Source organism: Oncorhynchus tshawytscha, linkage group LG03, assembly GCF_018296145.1.
Source record: "Oncorhynchus tshawytscha isolate Ot180627B linkage group LG03, Otsh_v2.0, whole genome shotgun sequence".
Taxonomy (NCBI): Eukaryota; Metazoa; Chordata; class Actinopteri; order Salmoniformes; family Salmonidae; genus Oncorhynchus; species Oncorhynchus tshawytscha.
The window spans coordinates 76,612,493-76,628,706 of NC_056431.1; the positions used below are offsets into that span (position 1 = coordinate 76,612,493).

The following is a 16,214-nucleotide window of genomic DNA, read 5'->3' on the forward strand; positions in this document are numbered from 1 at the left end:
GGGAGGGGGTATTAGACCCGAGACAGAGACCCTATGAGGGAGGGGGTATTGGACCAGAGACAGAGACCCTATGAGGGAGGGGGTATTGGACCAGAGACAGAGACCCTATGAGGGAGGGGGTATTAGACCCGAGACAGAGACCCTATGAGGGAGGGGGTATTGGACCAGAGACAGAGACCCTATGAGGGAGGGGGTATTGGGAGAGACCCTATGAGGGAGGGGGTATTGGACCAGAGACAGAGACCCTATGAGGGAGGGGGTATTGGACCAGAGACAGAGACCCTATGAGGGAGGGGGTATTGGAGAGAGACCCTATGAGGGAGGGGGTATTAGACCCGAGACAGAGACCCTATGAGGGAGGGGGTATTGGACCAGAGACAGAGACCCTATGAGGGAGGGGGTATTGGAGAGAGACCCTATGAGGGGAGGGGTATTGGAAAAGGGGGATAGGCAGGGAGAATATCAAATGCTTTGCAGTAACCTGCACACATGACAGCCAGCCTAACATCCAGGGCCTGAAGTCGACCTTAAACGTCCAGCAACACTTTAGAGAGACACACATTTAAAACACGACAGAGAGGTTAAGTTTAGGATCGCTGTAGTTAATACTAGTGGGACTGATGCTATTGCTAACCATTATGCTATTGTCCATTTCCTGTAGGAAATACTAGTGGGACTGATGCTATTGCTAAACATTATGGTATTGTCCATTTCCTGTCGGTAATGCTAGTGGGACTGATGCTATTGCTAAACATTATGGTATTGTCCATTTCCTGTCGGTAATGCTAGTGGGACTGATGCTATTGCTAACCATTATGCTATTGTCCATTTCCTGTCGGTAATACTAGTGGGACTGATGCTATTGCTAACCATTATGCTATTGTCCATTTCCTGTCGGTAATACTAGTGGGACTGATGCTATTGCTAACCATTATGCTAATGTGCATTTCCTGAGGTGTGTCTACTACCTAGAGCCGTGGTTCCCAACCTTTTTTGGTTACTGTTACCACCAACTGAATTTGTCTATGCCAGGAGTTACCATGAAGTACACCCTCATGTATATTTTAACAGTAGGCCTTTGGTCTCAGTCTTCTGAAGTACCCCCTGTGGATAGGCCAAGTACCTCCAGGGGTCCTAGTTCCCCCGGTTGGGAACCACTGACCCAGCATATTGAGGTTTCTTGTCCGTTTCTATCTAAAAATCCAGTATTGCTAAGGTAACTGACGTGTGAGGGCTAAATCTACTACTGCTAAGGTAACTGACGTGTGAGCGCTAAATCCAGTATTGCCAAGGCAACTGACGTATGAGGGCTAAATACAGTACTGCTAAGGTAACTGACGTGTGAGCGCTAAATCCAGTATTGCTAAGGTAACTGACGTATGAGGGCTAAATCCAGTACTGCTAAGGTAACTGACGTGTGAGGGCTAAATCCAGTACTGCTAAGGTAACTGACGTGTGAGCGCTAAATCCAGTATTGCTAAGGTAACTGACGTATGAGGGCTAAATCCAGTACTGCTAAGGTAACTGACGTGTGAGGGCTAAATCTACTGCTGCTAAGATAAAACACACTTATCTACTCTTTGTAACGTTTCTGAGGTAGAATATACATTTAAAACAGATTTTTTTTAGACTGAAATCTAAACTGTGAAACACAAGCACAAAAACTTGCCTCCAAATATGGAGTTGCATGAGAGTGAAACGTGGGCTTCAGTTTGGTTGTACAGATGCAGTATAGTTTAGATGCAAAGGGCCATGCCAGGCGCAGGAAGTCAAGAGTGAGGAAGGTGGCCAACTCTTTCTATTGGTAAACACAGTAACAGAGTGTGTTTCTATTGGTGATTACAGTAAAGTAGTAGGTTTATTGGTGGAGTGGAGTGGCCTATCACGATTCTCAGGGCATTGAGACCAAACAGGGACGTCCCCACATAGCAAAAATACCTCAGAGAGACAGAGAGAGAGGGATGAATATAAAGAGAGAGAAAAAAGGAAAGAAGACATTTCAAATGAGACAGAAAACAGCCTTTCAAAGCACTTCATGGTTACCGACGTGAGTGCTACGGGATCGGTAGTCATTTAGGCAGGTTACCTTCGTGTTATTGGGCACAGGGACTGATACAGAAATAGTAGACAGACACACAGGATAGAGAGTCTAGTTGAACTTAACAGAGCAGAGGGGTTTTTCGTTGTAATCACGAGGTGGAGTTCAGGAGTCATGTAAAGTGACAACGGTATAAATTGAAGTTTGTTGAGTAGTCAAAACAAGCAGTCAGACAGTAATACAAAGAAGGGTTTCGGGACATCTTACAATCTAAGCTAGATGCCCTCAATCTCACCCAAATTATCATGGAACCTACCCGGTACAACCCAAAATCCATAAACACATGCACCCTCATAGATATCATCCTGACCAGCCTGTCTTCTAAATACACCTCTGTTGTCTTCAACCAGGGTCGCAGCGATCACTGCCTCATTGCCTGCCTCCGTAATGGGTCCGGGGTCAAACGACCACCCCTCATCACTGTCAAACGCTCCCTAAAACACTTCAGCGAGCAGGCCTTTCTAATTGACCTGGCCCGGGTATCCTGGAAGGATATTGACCTCATCCCGTCAGAAAAGGGTGCCTGGTAGTTCTTAAAAGTGCTTTCCTCACCATCTTAAATAAGCATGCCCCATTCAAAAAAATGTAGAACCAGGAACAGATATAGTCCTTGATTGACTCCAGACTTGCCTGCCCTTGACCAGCACAAAAACATCCTGTGGCGTTCTGCATTAGCATCGGATAGCCCACGCGATATGCCACTTTTCAGGGAAGTTAGGAACCAATATACACAGGGAAGTTAGGAACCAATATACACAAGCAGTTAGGAAAGCAAAGGCTAGCTTTTTTAAACAGAAATGTGCATCCTGTAGCACAAACTCCGAAATGTTCCGGGACACTAGGAAACACTGTCACCACCGATAAATCCATGATAATCGAGATTTTCAATAAGCCTTTTTTCTACGGCTGGCCATGCTTTCCACCTGGCAACCTGTACCCCGGTCAACAGCTCTGCGCCCCCCGCAGCAACTTTCCCAAGCCTCCCCATTTCTCCTTCACCCAAATCCAGATAGCTGATGTTCTGAAAGAGCTGCAAAATCTGGACCCCTACAAAACAGCTGGGCTAGACAATCTGGACACTCTCTAAAATTATCCGCCACAATTGTTGCAACCCCTACTACTAGCCTCTCTTTCGTATCATCTGAGATCACCAAAGATTGGAAAGCTGCCGCGGTCATCCCCCTCTTCAAAGGGTGAGACACCCTAGACCCAAACTGTTACAGACGTATATCTAGCCTTCCATGCCTTTCTAAGGTCTTTGAAAGCCAAGTTAACAAACAGATCACTGACTATTTCGAATCCCACCGTACCTTCTTCACTATGCAATCTGGTTTCCGAGCTGGTCACCTCAGCCACACTCAAGGTCCTAAACGACATCATAACTGCCATCCATAAAAGACAGTACTGTGCAGCCGTATTCGTTGACCTGGCCAAGGCTTTCAACTGTCATTCATTGCATTCTTATTGGCAGACTCAACAGCCTTGGTTTCTCAAATGACTGCCTCGGCTGGTTCACCAACTACTTCTCTGATAGAGTTCAGTGTGTCAAATCGGAGGGTCTGCTGTCCGGACCTCTGGCAGTCTCTATGGGTGTACCACAGGGTTCAATTCTCGGGTCGACTCTTTTCTCTGTAAACATCAATGTTGTCGCTCTTGCTGCTGGTGAGTCTCTGATCCACCTCTACGCAGTATACTTCAGGTCCTTCTTTGGTGTTAACAACCCTCCAGACGAGCTTCAATGCCATACAACACCCCTTCCGTGGCCTCCAACTGCTCTTAAATGTAAGTGAAACTAAATGCATGCTCTTCAACCGATCGCAAATACCTAGGTGTCTGGTTAGACTGTAAACACTCCTTCCAAACTCACATTAAGCATCTCCAATCCAAAATTAAATCTAGAATCGGCTTCCTACTTCGCAACAAGGCATCCTTCACTTATGCTGCCAAACATTCACTCGTAAAACTGACTATTCTACCGATCCTTGACTTTGACGATGTCATTTACAAAATAGCCCCCAACACTCTACTCAGCAAATTGTATGTAGTCTACCACAGTTCCATCCGTTTTGTCACCAAAGCCCCATATACTACCCGCCACTGTGACCTGTATGCGCTCGTTGGTTAGCCTTCGCTTCATATTCGTCGCCAAACCCACTGGCTCCAGGTCATCTATAAGTCTTTGCTAGGTAAAGCCCCGCCTTATCTCGGCTCACTGGTCACCATAGAGGCACCCACCCGTAGCATGCGCTCCAGCAGGTATATTTCACTGGTCATCCCCAAAGCCAATTCCTCCTTTGGCTGCCTTTCCTTCCAGTTCTCTGCTGCCAATGACTGGAACAAATTGCAAAAAATCACAGAAGCTGGAGACTCATAACTCCCTCACTAACTTTAAGCATCAGCTGTCAGAGCAGCTTACCGATCACTGCACTTGTACAAAGCCCACCTGTAAATAGCCCACTCAACCACCTCATTCCCATATTGGCATTCTTGTTTTGCTCCTTGGCACCCCAGTATCTGGGGTGGAGACTCATATCTCCCTCACTAGCTTTAAGCACCAGCTGTCAGAGCAGCTCACAGATCACTGCACCTGTACATAGCCCATCTGTAAATAGCCCAAACAACTACCTCATCCCCATACTGCATTTATTTATATATCTTGATCCTTTGCACCCCAGTATCTCTACCTGCACATTTATCTTCTGCACATCGATCACTCGTGTTTAATTGCTAAATTGTAATTATTTCGCCACTGTGGCCTATTTATTGCCTTACCTCCTAATCTTACTTCATTTTCACACACTGTATATAGACTTTTCTATTGTGTTATTGACTGTACTGTATTATATAGTTAACTTACTGGAGATCTATTTTAAGAATGTCAATTAGGAGAGAGGGTGAGGGGGCAGGGGGGATGAGGAGAGGGAGAGAAACAGAGGGAGGGAGAGACAGATTCACCCCTTTGGGTACAGGAAATGGTTTTGATAGGGGTCGGGGTAATTAGTGTCAAGGAATGAGAGAGGGATTTGGTGTGTATTACACCATTTTTTCCCCCTTCATAACGCATGTGTGTATATTACACAAATTCCAATATGTTGTGGCTAACATTAGCTAGGTGGCTAACTTTAAGGTTAGGGATTAGGTAACATGCTAGCTAAGTAGTTAAGGTTAGCAGTTAGGTTAGGGTTTGTTAACATGCAAAGTAGTTGAAAACTAACTCAACAAGTAGTAACCCACTGGGAAAACAACCAAAGTGGAATAAACATTGAATTGAAGTCTGTGCAGTGGGATGTCGTTGAATTGAAGCCTGTGCAGTGGAATAAATGTTGAATTGAAGCCTGTTCAGTGGAATAAATGTTGAATTGAAGCCTGTGCAGTGGAATAAATGTTGAATTGAAGCCTGTTCAGTGGAATAAATGTTGAATTGAAGCCTGTTCAGTGGAATAAATGTTGAATTGAAGCCTGTGCAGTGGAATAAATGTTGAATTGAAGCCTGTGCAGTGAGATGTCGTTGAATTGAAGCCTGTGCAGTGGAATGTCGTTGCAGAGTTGCTAAAATGTAAAAGTTGTCCATGATGAGATTCGTTCAGGAAAAAAATAAACTTTTTCATGTGCATGTCACACATTTCCAATATAACAATTTGTGCCAGTGGGTTGAAATAGAGACAGCATTCTGTAGGTATAGTCAGAGACTTACACCAACACCTGACTAAAACAAAAGGCTGTGATACTCTCCAGTCACACATAGAGCTGGGTAGTATACTGCATTTTACTATAACCGGCAACGATGCACAGGCCGGGTTGGGTTTCGACTTTTACCTTCTATAACGGTATTTCAATGTGATTCGTAATTTCGGTCGTGTATAATGTTCGTTTTTAATAGTTTACTCGTTTTCTACTTCAGTCGTCTTTCTCCCTCTCCTCTTGTCACTCAAGGACAGAGCAGTTGCTCGACTACGGAGTCACGGGCACTTTCTTGTCATTCACTTCAAGATGTTGGTGACATGCTTCTTTCCACAAGTGTTCTATAATTACACTATTAGTTTGTCTATCTTTAGTGTCTGCAAACAACCAACTAGTTTATATTCTTAGCACATTGTGGCTAAAATAAATCTGGCTAGCCACCAATTCTAATTAGTTGGCTAGCTAGTTTGCTCAATGTTTAAGAGTGAGAGCAAATGTAGCTAGGTAATACAGCCTGGTACAAGCGCTGATGTAAAAATCAGAGAAGAATAGGCGAAGCATGAATATGTTAGCAAGCTAGCTAGCTAGCTAGCTACATGCAGTGGCTATATGAGGTAAGAAAACATGTAACATCTAATTAGGGTCACCTGGAAACATACCAACACTTTGGTTCCTATCCAGTCAATAATTCCTCCATTGGTTTACTCATTTGATATGTCAAACAATGTATTCAAGGTGCTGCCCACTATATTTCAACTATAGAATTAGAATAGTCATTCTATTTCCATGATTCCAACAGTTCAACAATGAATTATGCCCTTTGATTTTTTGCCCATATTATGCAGCCCTGCGTGACACAGTGTGGAAATTATGAAAATAATATTTGTTTGAAGTTAGATTGATCAGTATAAAGCAATCCAAATGGAGAATGACCCCATTGAAATCTCTTTTGTTTTAACCACCCAAGGGTGATGAACTACTCAAAGCATATTTACAACTTGTATGATTACAAAAAAAAACATATAAAAAAAAACTGTCAAATGTGAAAAATATTGTGATATAATATTTTGGTCATATCGCCCAGCCCTACCTATACATTATATAAACCACTCACTATGTCCTCTCTCTACTTCACAAAAACACATAACACTGACTTGGCAAATCTTGGGAACCTTTGTCCATTTATATAGGAATGGCAATGGTGTTAGCCTCTGCTAACACACTGCATAAGCCGACACCATGGACAACATGGATACTTGTTGACGTTCACAGCTCTTTCCCCACTGGTGACTGTTCCCATCAACGGATCTATTCCTTTCTAACTCTTCATTGAGGCCAGACAGTGATTTTGTTGTTGTTGTTGTTGTTGTTGCTCAGTGATAAATTGGGAGTCTATAAACAGAGTAAAGAAAACAGAGCCGCAAACCCCAGATGGACGAGTGAGGGTATCCATGACAACCTGGAGTTTTCCTGCAGAACGGTACTAATGATATCCTATTCAACCCCCCCCCCCTGCTGATCTGACTGAATATGAAGTAGCAGCCAGAGACAACCCTGCGGGACGGATTTAGACTTAAACCAATATATTCATTAGAAAACACAAATATTGAAAAGAGAAGAACTTGGATGCCAAAGAAGATACATATTTACTCAGATCCTCATTGGAATCACTGTAAGTGTCCACAGCATGGAAATGGATTCAGCTCGACACACTTCTAGACTTCAGCTTGACTGATGTAATCCACTGGCCTGGCAGGGCAGGTGTGGGTTGTGAAGTGTTCCCCTATGGGGTTGGCTCTCCATCTATGTGCGTTGGCACGTTGCCATGTCTACTAACATGTATAGACAGAGGTCATTAGATCTCAACTAGATGGGTTGCCATTTGTGCTCTCTCTCCCCCATCTCTCCTTCCTTCCTTTCTCTCCTCTCATTCCCTCCCTCTGCATTTGTACAGCTCCCCCTCAGTGTGCATCTTTTGAGGTGGCTGAGTGCTAACAACAGCTCAACTTCACACAGCCTTGTCACCACCTCTGCTCCCAGGGTTACACACAAGTGTATGATATAAAGGACCAATGAGATAGGATAGGACTGAGTCACACTAAGTATCTATTCTCTGATTATCCATTAAGTTGTTCCCTCATAGCGTTTACACATTCAGCATCGTTAACAGCTGGTAGTGACTGAGGCTTCGTTCACCCAGGCAGCCCTATTCTTACATTTTTTTCCCCCCACTAATTGCTCTTTTGACCAATCACATCAGATCTTTTTTCAGAGATGATTTGATTGGTCAAAAGACAAATGAGTGAAAACATTTCAGATTTGGGATGCCTGTCTAAAGGAAGCCTAACTGCCATTCCACCCGGTTCTATCAAATCACAAATCAAATTGTAATAGTCACATGCGCTGAATACAACAGGTCTGTAGACCTCACAGTGAAATGCTTTACTTACAAACTCTTAACCAACAATGTAGTTTAAACAAAAAATACAGATAAGACATAAAAGTAACAAGTAATTAAAGAGCAGCAGTGAAAATAACAATAGCAAGACTGTATACAGAAGGGTACCGGTACAGAGTCAATGTGTGGGGGCACTGGTTAGTTGAGGTAGTATGTACATGTAGATGGAGTTATTAAAGTGACTATGCATAGATGATAACAACAGAGAGTAGCAGTGGTGTAAAGAGGGGGGGGGGGTGCATAATGAAGCATTACTTAAAACAGACTACTCGTTAACAATGAATAAGATGTAGACTTGTAGGTAACCTTTTTGACATCTCCTACAGTGGTGGTTATAGCCCATATGTAGTTCTCTGTTTCAGTTCATACATTTTGCGTATACAGTAACAATATATAAATAAATGTAGTGAAATGTGTGGTTAATCACTAGGGTAAATCCTAAAGAGAGAAATAGTAAAGGTGTCTTTTTGAAGGCATGGTTCATTGGACAAAGCCTATGGGGAAATTTATGATGATTTTGGTGGGTTTTTGGATAAACGCCGAAAATAAGATCTGTGGTAAACACAGGCTAATGAGATCTAATACATTTTGTTCTATGAAATAATCAGCTAGCATCACTTTTTATTAATTTTGAAGCATTTATATAAACAAAAATGCAGATAAAGCCAATTAAAGGCTTCATAATTCATAGAGGTCATGTTAACTGACTGATATTATCTCATATACCAAAACGTATAAAATCTCCTAAACCTGTTTTAATCTCAGACCGTCATCCCCAAACCCTATTCTTTCCCCCCATAGGGAAAACTGAACTAACAACACATTTCTTGATTTTAGAACTACAAGCGGGCGAGTTTAATAGCACAGCGTTTCAAAACGCAGCCACGGGAGGTTAGTGGCACCTTAATTGAGGACACCGGAACCAGTGGAATGGTATCATATACATGGTTTCCAAGTGTTTCCGTTTGCTCCGTTCGGGCCTTTATAAAGAGACATTCTCCCCTCAGCAACCTCCTGTGCCAGAGGGCAATATCGAGAGACTTCCAGGAACACTTGCCAAACACCAGGTTTGAGAAGTCAACGAGAGAAGTTAAACATTTCCCTTGGTTCATAATGTTATTACTACAAACTCTTGAAAGTTACAAACTGACACGTTTTAAAACATTTCGCCTGCCTACAGAGGAACAATATCGGTCCGCTAATACAGGACAAGTAAAGGCCCAAATGCACAACTTTTATAAAGAAAAAAATAATATATATATTTTTTCTCCAATTTGTCAGGGGTTACTGCAGCACACCTACTTCCAGCGGCTTTAAACTTTCTAAAAATGGCTAGTTTCTAGATAATAAATCAATGTTGCTTTTCCTGCCCTGAAGAAGGAAACAATCCACCACGTGTCTGAATACAGAACCAGATAGCGTGAAACCCAGCTGCCGAACTAACGCGAGATTTCAGATTTCCGACCGTTTGAAAACTTGAGTTGCGTCTTCAACTCTGTTAACTTCTCTGGTGTCTAGCTGTTCACCAGGTTTCGTATAATCTGTGGTCTTTAAGTTTAGGATGGAATTTCAAGGTGGGTAAATAATTCTTTTTTTTTTTCTCTCTCTCTCAATCTAACAAGCTAAACAGATACAGAAACATTGCTCGTTAGTTATAAGCTAGCTAGCTAGCTAACGACGTTAGCATTGTCACATGAGTTAGCCAACTAGTTGGTTTTCTGTACCGCTAACGTTAGTGTCTTAGAGTAAGTATAATGTTTACTTTTGAGCCTAACATTTCAGAGAATGTCAAAGTTAAGTTAGCTAGTGAAGCGAACCAACTAACGTTAGCTAGCTAACACGTTTGACATGGTGACTGGTCAGTTAGCTACATTAACTAGCTAGTTATTGTTGAAATGTTTTATAGCTAGCTGGCAAAGTCAGCTACTAAGGTTGCCAGTTAGTGACTTTGATTATTAGCTAAAAGCAGAGTTTTGAAATCATCATCTGATCTATTTTGCTAACCGTGTGGAGGAAGGCAAGGCTATAGACTAAGTAAGTAGTTAGCTAATAACAAAAGAGCCATAGCTAGGTACCTGTATGCTAACAACTAGCTAGCTTACTTATTCATTAACTTCTCTATCTAACGTTATCTGCCATCTGTCCCTAGGCACGGAACCAATGACTCTGGGTTCCCCGACATCACCCAAGCCCGGCCCGGGTGCCCAGTTTCTCCCCGGGTTTTTGATGGGGGATCTGCCAGCGCCTATCACACCCCAGCCTCGGTCATTTGGGGTCATGGATATGAGGTCACCACTTCAAACAGGTGAGGGATGTTTTACTTTTGGGGGTAATTTATCATTCACTACTACAATTAAATAGCTAGCTGACTTTCTAATCTATCATATATAATTACCCCCCTTCATAGCGTGATAGGCCTAACTTAGTTTAAAACAACTACTTTTTGGGTTACTATCAGATCTGTTACTTTCACTTTCTGTGTTGTAATATGGCAACATGTAGAGCCACCTAACAGTCTCTCCTCTCAGCAATATTTCCAATTGATTCCTGACTGTTTCTCTAACTCTTTCTCTGTCAGGTGGCTCTCCCCCTCAACCTGTGGTTCCTACACCCAAAGACAAGAGTGGGGCCCCTCCAGTCAGGAGTATCTATGATGACCTCTCCTGTCCCGCTGTCGGGATGTCCCCTATGAGTGCACATAAACAGGTATGTGTTAACAGAGTAGGTTTCATCCCTCTCCTGACCTGGGCATGAACCCAGGACCTTGTGTACAACAACACTTTACACTCACAGACAGTGGTCTAATAGCCTGGTCACTGGTCTGGACACTTTACACTCACAGACAGTGGTCTAATAGCCTGGTCACTGGTCTGGACACTTTACACTCAGACAGTGGTCTAATAGCCTGGTCACTAGTCTGGACACTTTACACTCACAGACAGTGGTCTAATAGCCTGGTCACTAGTCTGGACACTTTACACTCACAGACAGTGGTCTAATAGCCTGGTCACTGGTCTGGACACTTTACACTCACAGACAGTGGTCTAATAGCCTGGTCACTGGTCTGGACAGTGAGCAGGAAAGCTGTGGACCCACTGGTCTGGTAACCCTTCCTTTCGGCTTTGAAGCGGGCGCTTTGATTGGTTCTCAAACTTTTTTCCCATGGGGGATTGAGGCCGCTCGGTTGTAAAATCAAGGTGGTGGCACTTCGGTGCTGTGTGTTGGTTTTTGAGTGAGTGACACAGAGGTGAACCAATAATACAGCTCCCTTCATTTTCGATCCCATCAAAAAGTCTATTCAGACTCTGGAGTCATCCCCCCGACTCTTCAGTCCCTCTGGAGTCTGTCGCTTTAGCCAGGGAAGTGTTCTAACCAATCGCTAGTGATTCTACACCTGCTACATTAGCATCTCACCAGAAGCGTTTGATTTTGAGTAGTGTGTCTGCATCAAGAGGACATGTAATCACCTGGATGTTATCTTCTCTCAGCCATTCTCAATGATGCACACCCCGCTGTCTGGCTATATGGCTGTCACACCAGGAACAGGTGAGATTTTTATTTCTTCACACTTGTTTATACCAACTTGTCTTTTAGATTTACTACGAGAGGGAATTCATAGGTATGTCCTAATGTCGTCTTCTGTTCAGCGTCCAGTCTATTTAGTCCTACTACCATCGGGCAGCAAGCAAAGTCAACAATGTCTCCAGCCCAAGTAGACCCTTTCTTCACTCAGGGAGACGCACTGTCTTCTGAAGACCATCTAGATGATACATGGATCACTGTATTTGGGTAAGTTCCTGGTATTGTACCCTCTAATATCTACAGGTGACTGCCTAAAAAACTGGTGTCTCATTAAAAGAGCCAACGCACCGATCCTGCATGTGATCCTCTGTTGCTCATTAAGAAACATGAACATTTCAGTCTTTGGGGATTTGTGGTTCAATGTTGTAGTTACTGGTGTTTGTCCACCAAGAGACACCGTAGGAACAAATCCAGTATTACTTCCTCAAAAATAATCAGCATCTAAGATAAGGCTGTACTGATGGGGCAGGTCTGTCCCACTGTCTAGTATTCTGCAGTCGGATTGGATAGCGCACAATCGTATAGCTGTGTACCCCGTGTTGGTGAGCATTGAATAAAATGAGCCTATTTACACTTGGTAGTCAATTTGGACAATATAATAAATTTTTCTGGCTATTATCAATGCCACATAGAAAACAGGCTATCAGAAGTTGTTTGTTGCCTTCAATTGCTCTTTAGTAGGACGAGCCAGAACAACTTCAATCCACCTCGGTGTAGATTCTACAAGTGTCTGGCACTCTATTGGAGGGATGTGACATCATTCTTCCCACGAGAAATGCCTTCATTTGGTGTTTTGTTGACGGTGGTGGAAAACGCTGGTCTCAGGCGCCGTTCCACAATCTCCCGTAAAGTGTTCAATTGGGTTGAGATCTGGTGACAGAGACGGCTATGACATATGGTTTACATCATTTTTCATGCTCATCAAATCATTCAGTGACCACTCGTTGCCCTGTGGATGGCGGCATTGTCATCTTATGGGAGCATAGCCATGGTAGCCAAAATAATGGCCTGCCCAGCATTTTATACATGACCCCAAGCATGTATAATCAACTTGGAAATCCCTCCTTTCAATATAGTTTGTATCCCTCATTCACTCGAGTGGTTCCTTTATTTGGGCAGTTGCCTGTACCTTTTCAACTGTTGAAATAAGGGGTGTGTTCGTTTTTAGCTCACCTGGTTTCCCAGAGGGCTGGAGTTTTCACTGTAGGACCAATCAAATTTGTCTCCAATGTGCAAACTCACATTCACTTTGCTGCCCTGGGTGACCTTAAGCAGATGCACCGAATGTGTCTGATCTGTAGATGACAATGCTGCACCTCTGGAATGGATATCTATTGTTGAGGTGAAAATGAACAACTTCCTGTATGTATAATATTTATTTATTTATTTTTAAAAACAGGTTTCCTCCTGCCTCTGCGTCTTATATTCTGTTGCAGTTCGCCCAGTATGGAAACATAACAAAACACACGGTAACAATATTTGCATTCTTTGAGAAGGAAATTTTAAGTGTGTGTGTGTGTGTTCTGTTTCACCATTCTGTTCTCTTGTTGTACTAGATGTCCAACACTGGTAACTGGATGCACATTCAATATCAGTCTAGACTCCAAGCAAGAAAAGCTCTAAGTAAAGATGGGAAGATTTTTGGCGAGGCTATAATGATTGGTGTTAAACCATGCATCGATAAGGTAAGTCACTCCTGGGTACATTTTTAAATTAGGAACACTCATTAGTGATAATATATATTTTATCAAAACAGTTTTAGAAATGGATAGATGTCTTTTACCCACTATGTAAACAACATCTAATCATTAATTAAGATTTGTGTGTGTCTCTAAGAATGTGATGGAGAGCTCAGACCGAGCCTCTACCTCCTCTGGTTCAGTGTTTACTCCTCCAGTCAGAAATGGAACCCCCAGCCACCATGTCTCTACACCTCGCTCCTCTATGAGGCCCCTCAGTGCAGCCTACAAGGCCTCCAGCAGTGACTACCAGGTAGGAATCTATGGGTTTCGTCATTAAATACTTTTGCCAAACCAACAGCAGTTGTAAGGCCGTCTTAAAGACGAGGACCAAGGAACTCTTCGTCATATAATTAAAATGCAGTTATTGTCACGACATGTAAATCAAATCAAATGTATTTATAAAGCCCTTCGTACATCAGCTGATATCTCAAAGTGCTGTACAGAAACCCAGCCTAAAACCCCAAACAGCAAGCAATGCAGGTGTAGAAGCACGGTGGCTAGGAAAAACTCCCTAGGAAGGCCAAAACCTAGGAAGAAACCTAGAGAGGAACCAGGCTATGAGGGGTGGCCAGTCCTCTTCTGGCTGTGCCGGGTGGAGATTATAACAGAACATGGCCAAGATGTTCAAATGTTAATAAATGACCAGCAGGGTCAAATAATAATATGTCAGAACACAAGGAACAAACATTTTTAAAAACTCTGACGTGTTTCGAACGCACCTTAGAGGGCTACAGTAGATGTACCATGGAGGACTACAGGGCTGTGTGTCCGCTGGGGGGGCTGTGTGTCCGCTGGGGGCTGTGTGTCCGCTGGAGGGGGGGCTGTGTGTCCGCTGGGGGGCTGTGTGTCCGCTGGGGGGCTTGTGTGTCCGCTTGTGTGTCCGCTAGAGGGCTGTGTGTCCGCTGGGGGGCTTGTGTGTCCGCTAGAGGGCTGTGTGTCCGCTGGGGGGCTTGTGTGTCCGCTAGAGGGCTGCAAAGCGACGGCTCTGGATAAAAATATTCCCAAACCTCAATGCGTACAATGCACTCTATGCATACTACATTATTTATAGTAGTTTAAAGTAGTGTACGGATTGGTTTCCTTTTTAAAAATGTAACAATACATTTCGGTCCTAATGCCATTGAGTGATCACTGTTTCTATGGGCATGGGGCCCGACGTGGAATTCACCAACCGTGTTACACGTTTGGTTTCAGGTGGTGGCAGACGAACAGACCCCAAGGAAAGACGACAGTTTAGTTTCTAAAGCGATGGAGTACATGTTTGGCTGGTGAGACGGTCTCCTCCGATTGGCCCGAGCGCTTTTTAATAATATAAAAACTGGGGGACCCGACAGCAGCCTTCTGTCATCACCGTGTTGTGGAGGTGTGTCCTAAATGGTACCCTAATGGCCCAATTAACCCTGGTCTAAAGTAGTGCACTACATAGGGAATAGGGTGCCCTAGGGCTCTGGTCAAAAGTAGTGCACTACATAGGGAATAGGGTACCATTTGGGGATCATCCAGTGTGTCAGTGATTTGGGGGAACCAAGCCGATGTGGATTTCTTCAACCCTGCGACGACTATGTGGTGATTTGAGTGGACGGGATTTTGACTAAACGAACACCGGGTATTGTATGTTGACATTGAATGAAGTGTTGTTTTTTTTTTGTGCCGACGTCATGGTGTTGACCTGACGAACACAAACTTACATATTTTCTTATTTGCTACTTGTCCTCTTGAGGATTTTTTTTATTTTTTAAAGGCTTTTTCATATGAGTTGATGTCGAATGAATCCAACATAAATCAAGACATTATTGTTATTTCTCAAATGTCCCCATTTCCTACGTTGTGTACAACTGTTGACCAGTACCCATAAGGGTCTGAATGGAATAGGGGGGCCATTTTGGATGCCCACATGGCCTGTCTACAGTATCTTAACCAAGTGCTGCTTTGACAGGTGGACGTCAAGGTTGCACATCAGTATCTTCTCTGTTTGATGCTGCAGGTTTCTTTTTGAATGTCATTTTCCCCCTCTAAATGGTTCATTAGTAAACAACGGTAAATATAACAGGATCAGAGTTAAGAATTGTGATTTTATACGAAATGTCTTTTTTGTGTGATGTCAAACATTTAAGTGTTTAAAAAAAAAAAAAAAAAATTCTCACAAAACTGTCGGTGTACCAAGTGTCTCGTCTTATATCCATTTAAAACTATTTGTCTGTTTCGGCTGGTCTACTATTTCGGCTGTCTCTTTTTAGTATTTCTACGGTCTCCTCTGTCAGCTGTCTCTGTTCTCTACTATGCCTACTGTTTTTAATGTCTCTGTCACTTGCTTACTATTTTTGTCAAATAAATGTCACATAATTTGAATACCGGTTGGGTGTTTGGTAGTTTTTTTATATGCCAACGATGAACTATATAGTGTTTGCTTTTACCATGAAGACTTCTGATTCCGTTTCAGTGTTAGTCTGTCTGACATTCTGTAGTTAGTATTCCAGCCAGAGCAGTAAGGAAGAGTGCTTAATATTCGAGACACCGTCTGGTGCCTATTCTAAAGTAGTGTGTTTAATATTCGAGACACCGTCTGGTGCCTATTCTAAAGTAGTGTGTTTAATATTCGAGACACCGTCTGGTGCCTATTCTAAAGTAGTGTGTTTAATATTTGAGACACCGT

General features: G+C 43.1%; 1 protein-coding gene across 2 annotated transcripts; it reads left to right on the plus strand.

Moving 5' to 3' along the window:
• The first annotated feature begins 9,194 nt into the window (after positions 1–9,194).
• Positions 9,195–15,914, plus strand: nup35 (nucleoporin 35). Of its 2 annotated transcripts, none has more exons than XM_042320021.1 (9): positions 9,195–9,304; positions 10,387–10,542; positions 10,816–10,943; positions 11,726–11,783; positions 11,885–12,026; positions 13,219–13,288; positions 13,376–13,504; positions 13,656–13,811; positions 14,756–15,914. In XM_042320021.1, exons 2-9 carry the CDS (start codon positions 10,398–10,400, stop codon positions 14,831–14,833), a joined length of 906 nt encoding a protein of 301 aa, XP_042175955.1. In that variant the 5' UTR covers positions 9,195–9,304; positions 10,387–10,397; the 3' UTR covers positions 14,834–15,914. The 2 variants fall into 2 exon arrangements, with proteins under 2 accessions (XP_042175955.1, XP_042175954.1); XM_042320020.1 differs by lacking the exon at positions 9,195–9,304 and adding an exon at positions 9,620–9,811.
• The last annotated feature ends 300 nt before the right edge of the window (positions 15,915–16,214 follow it).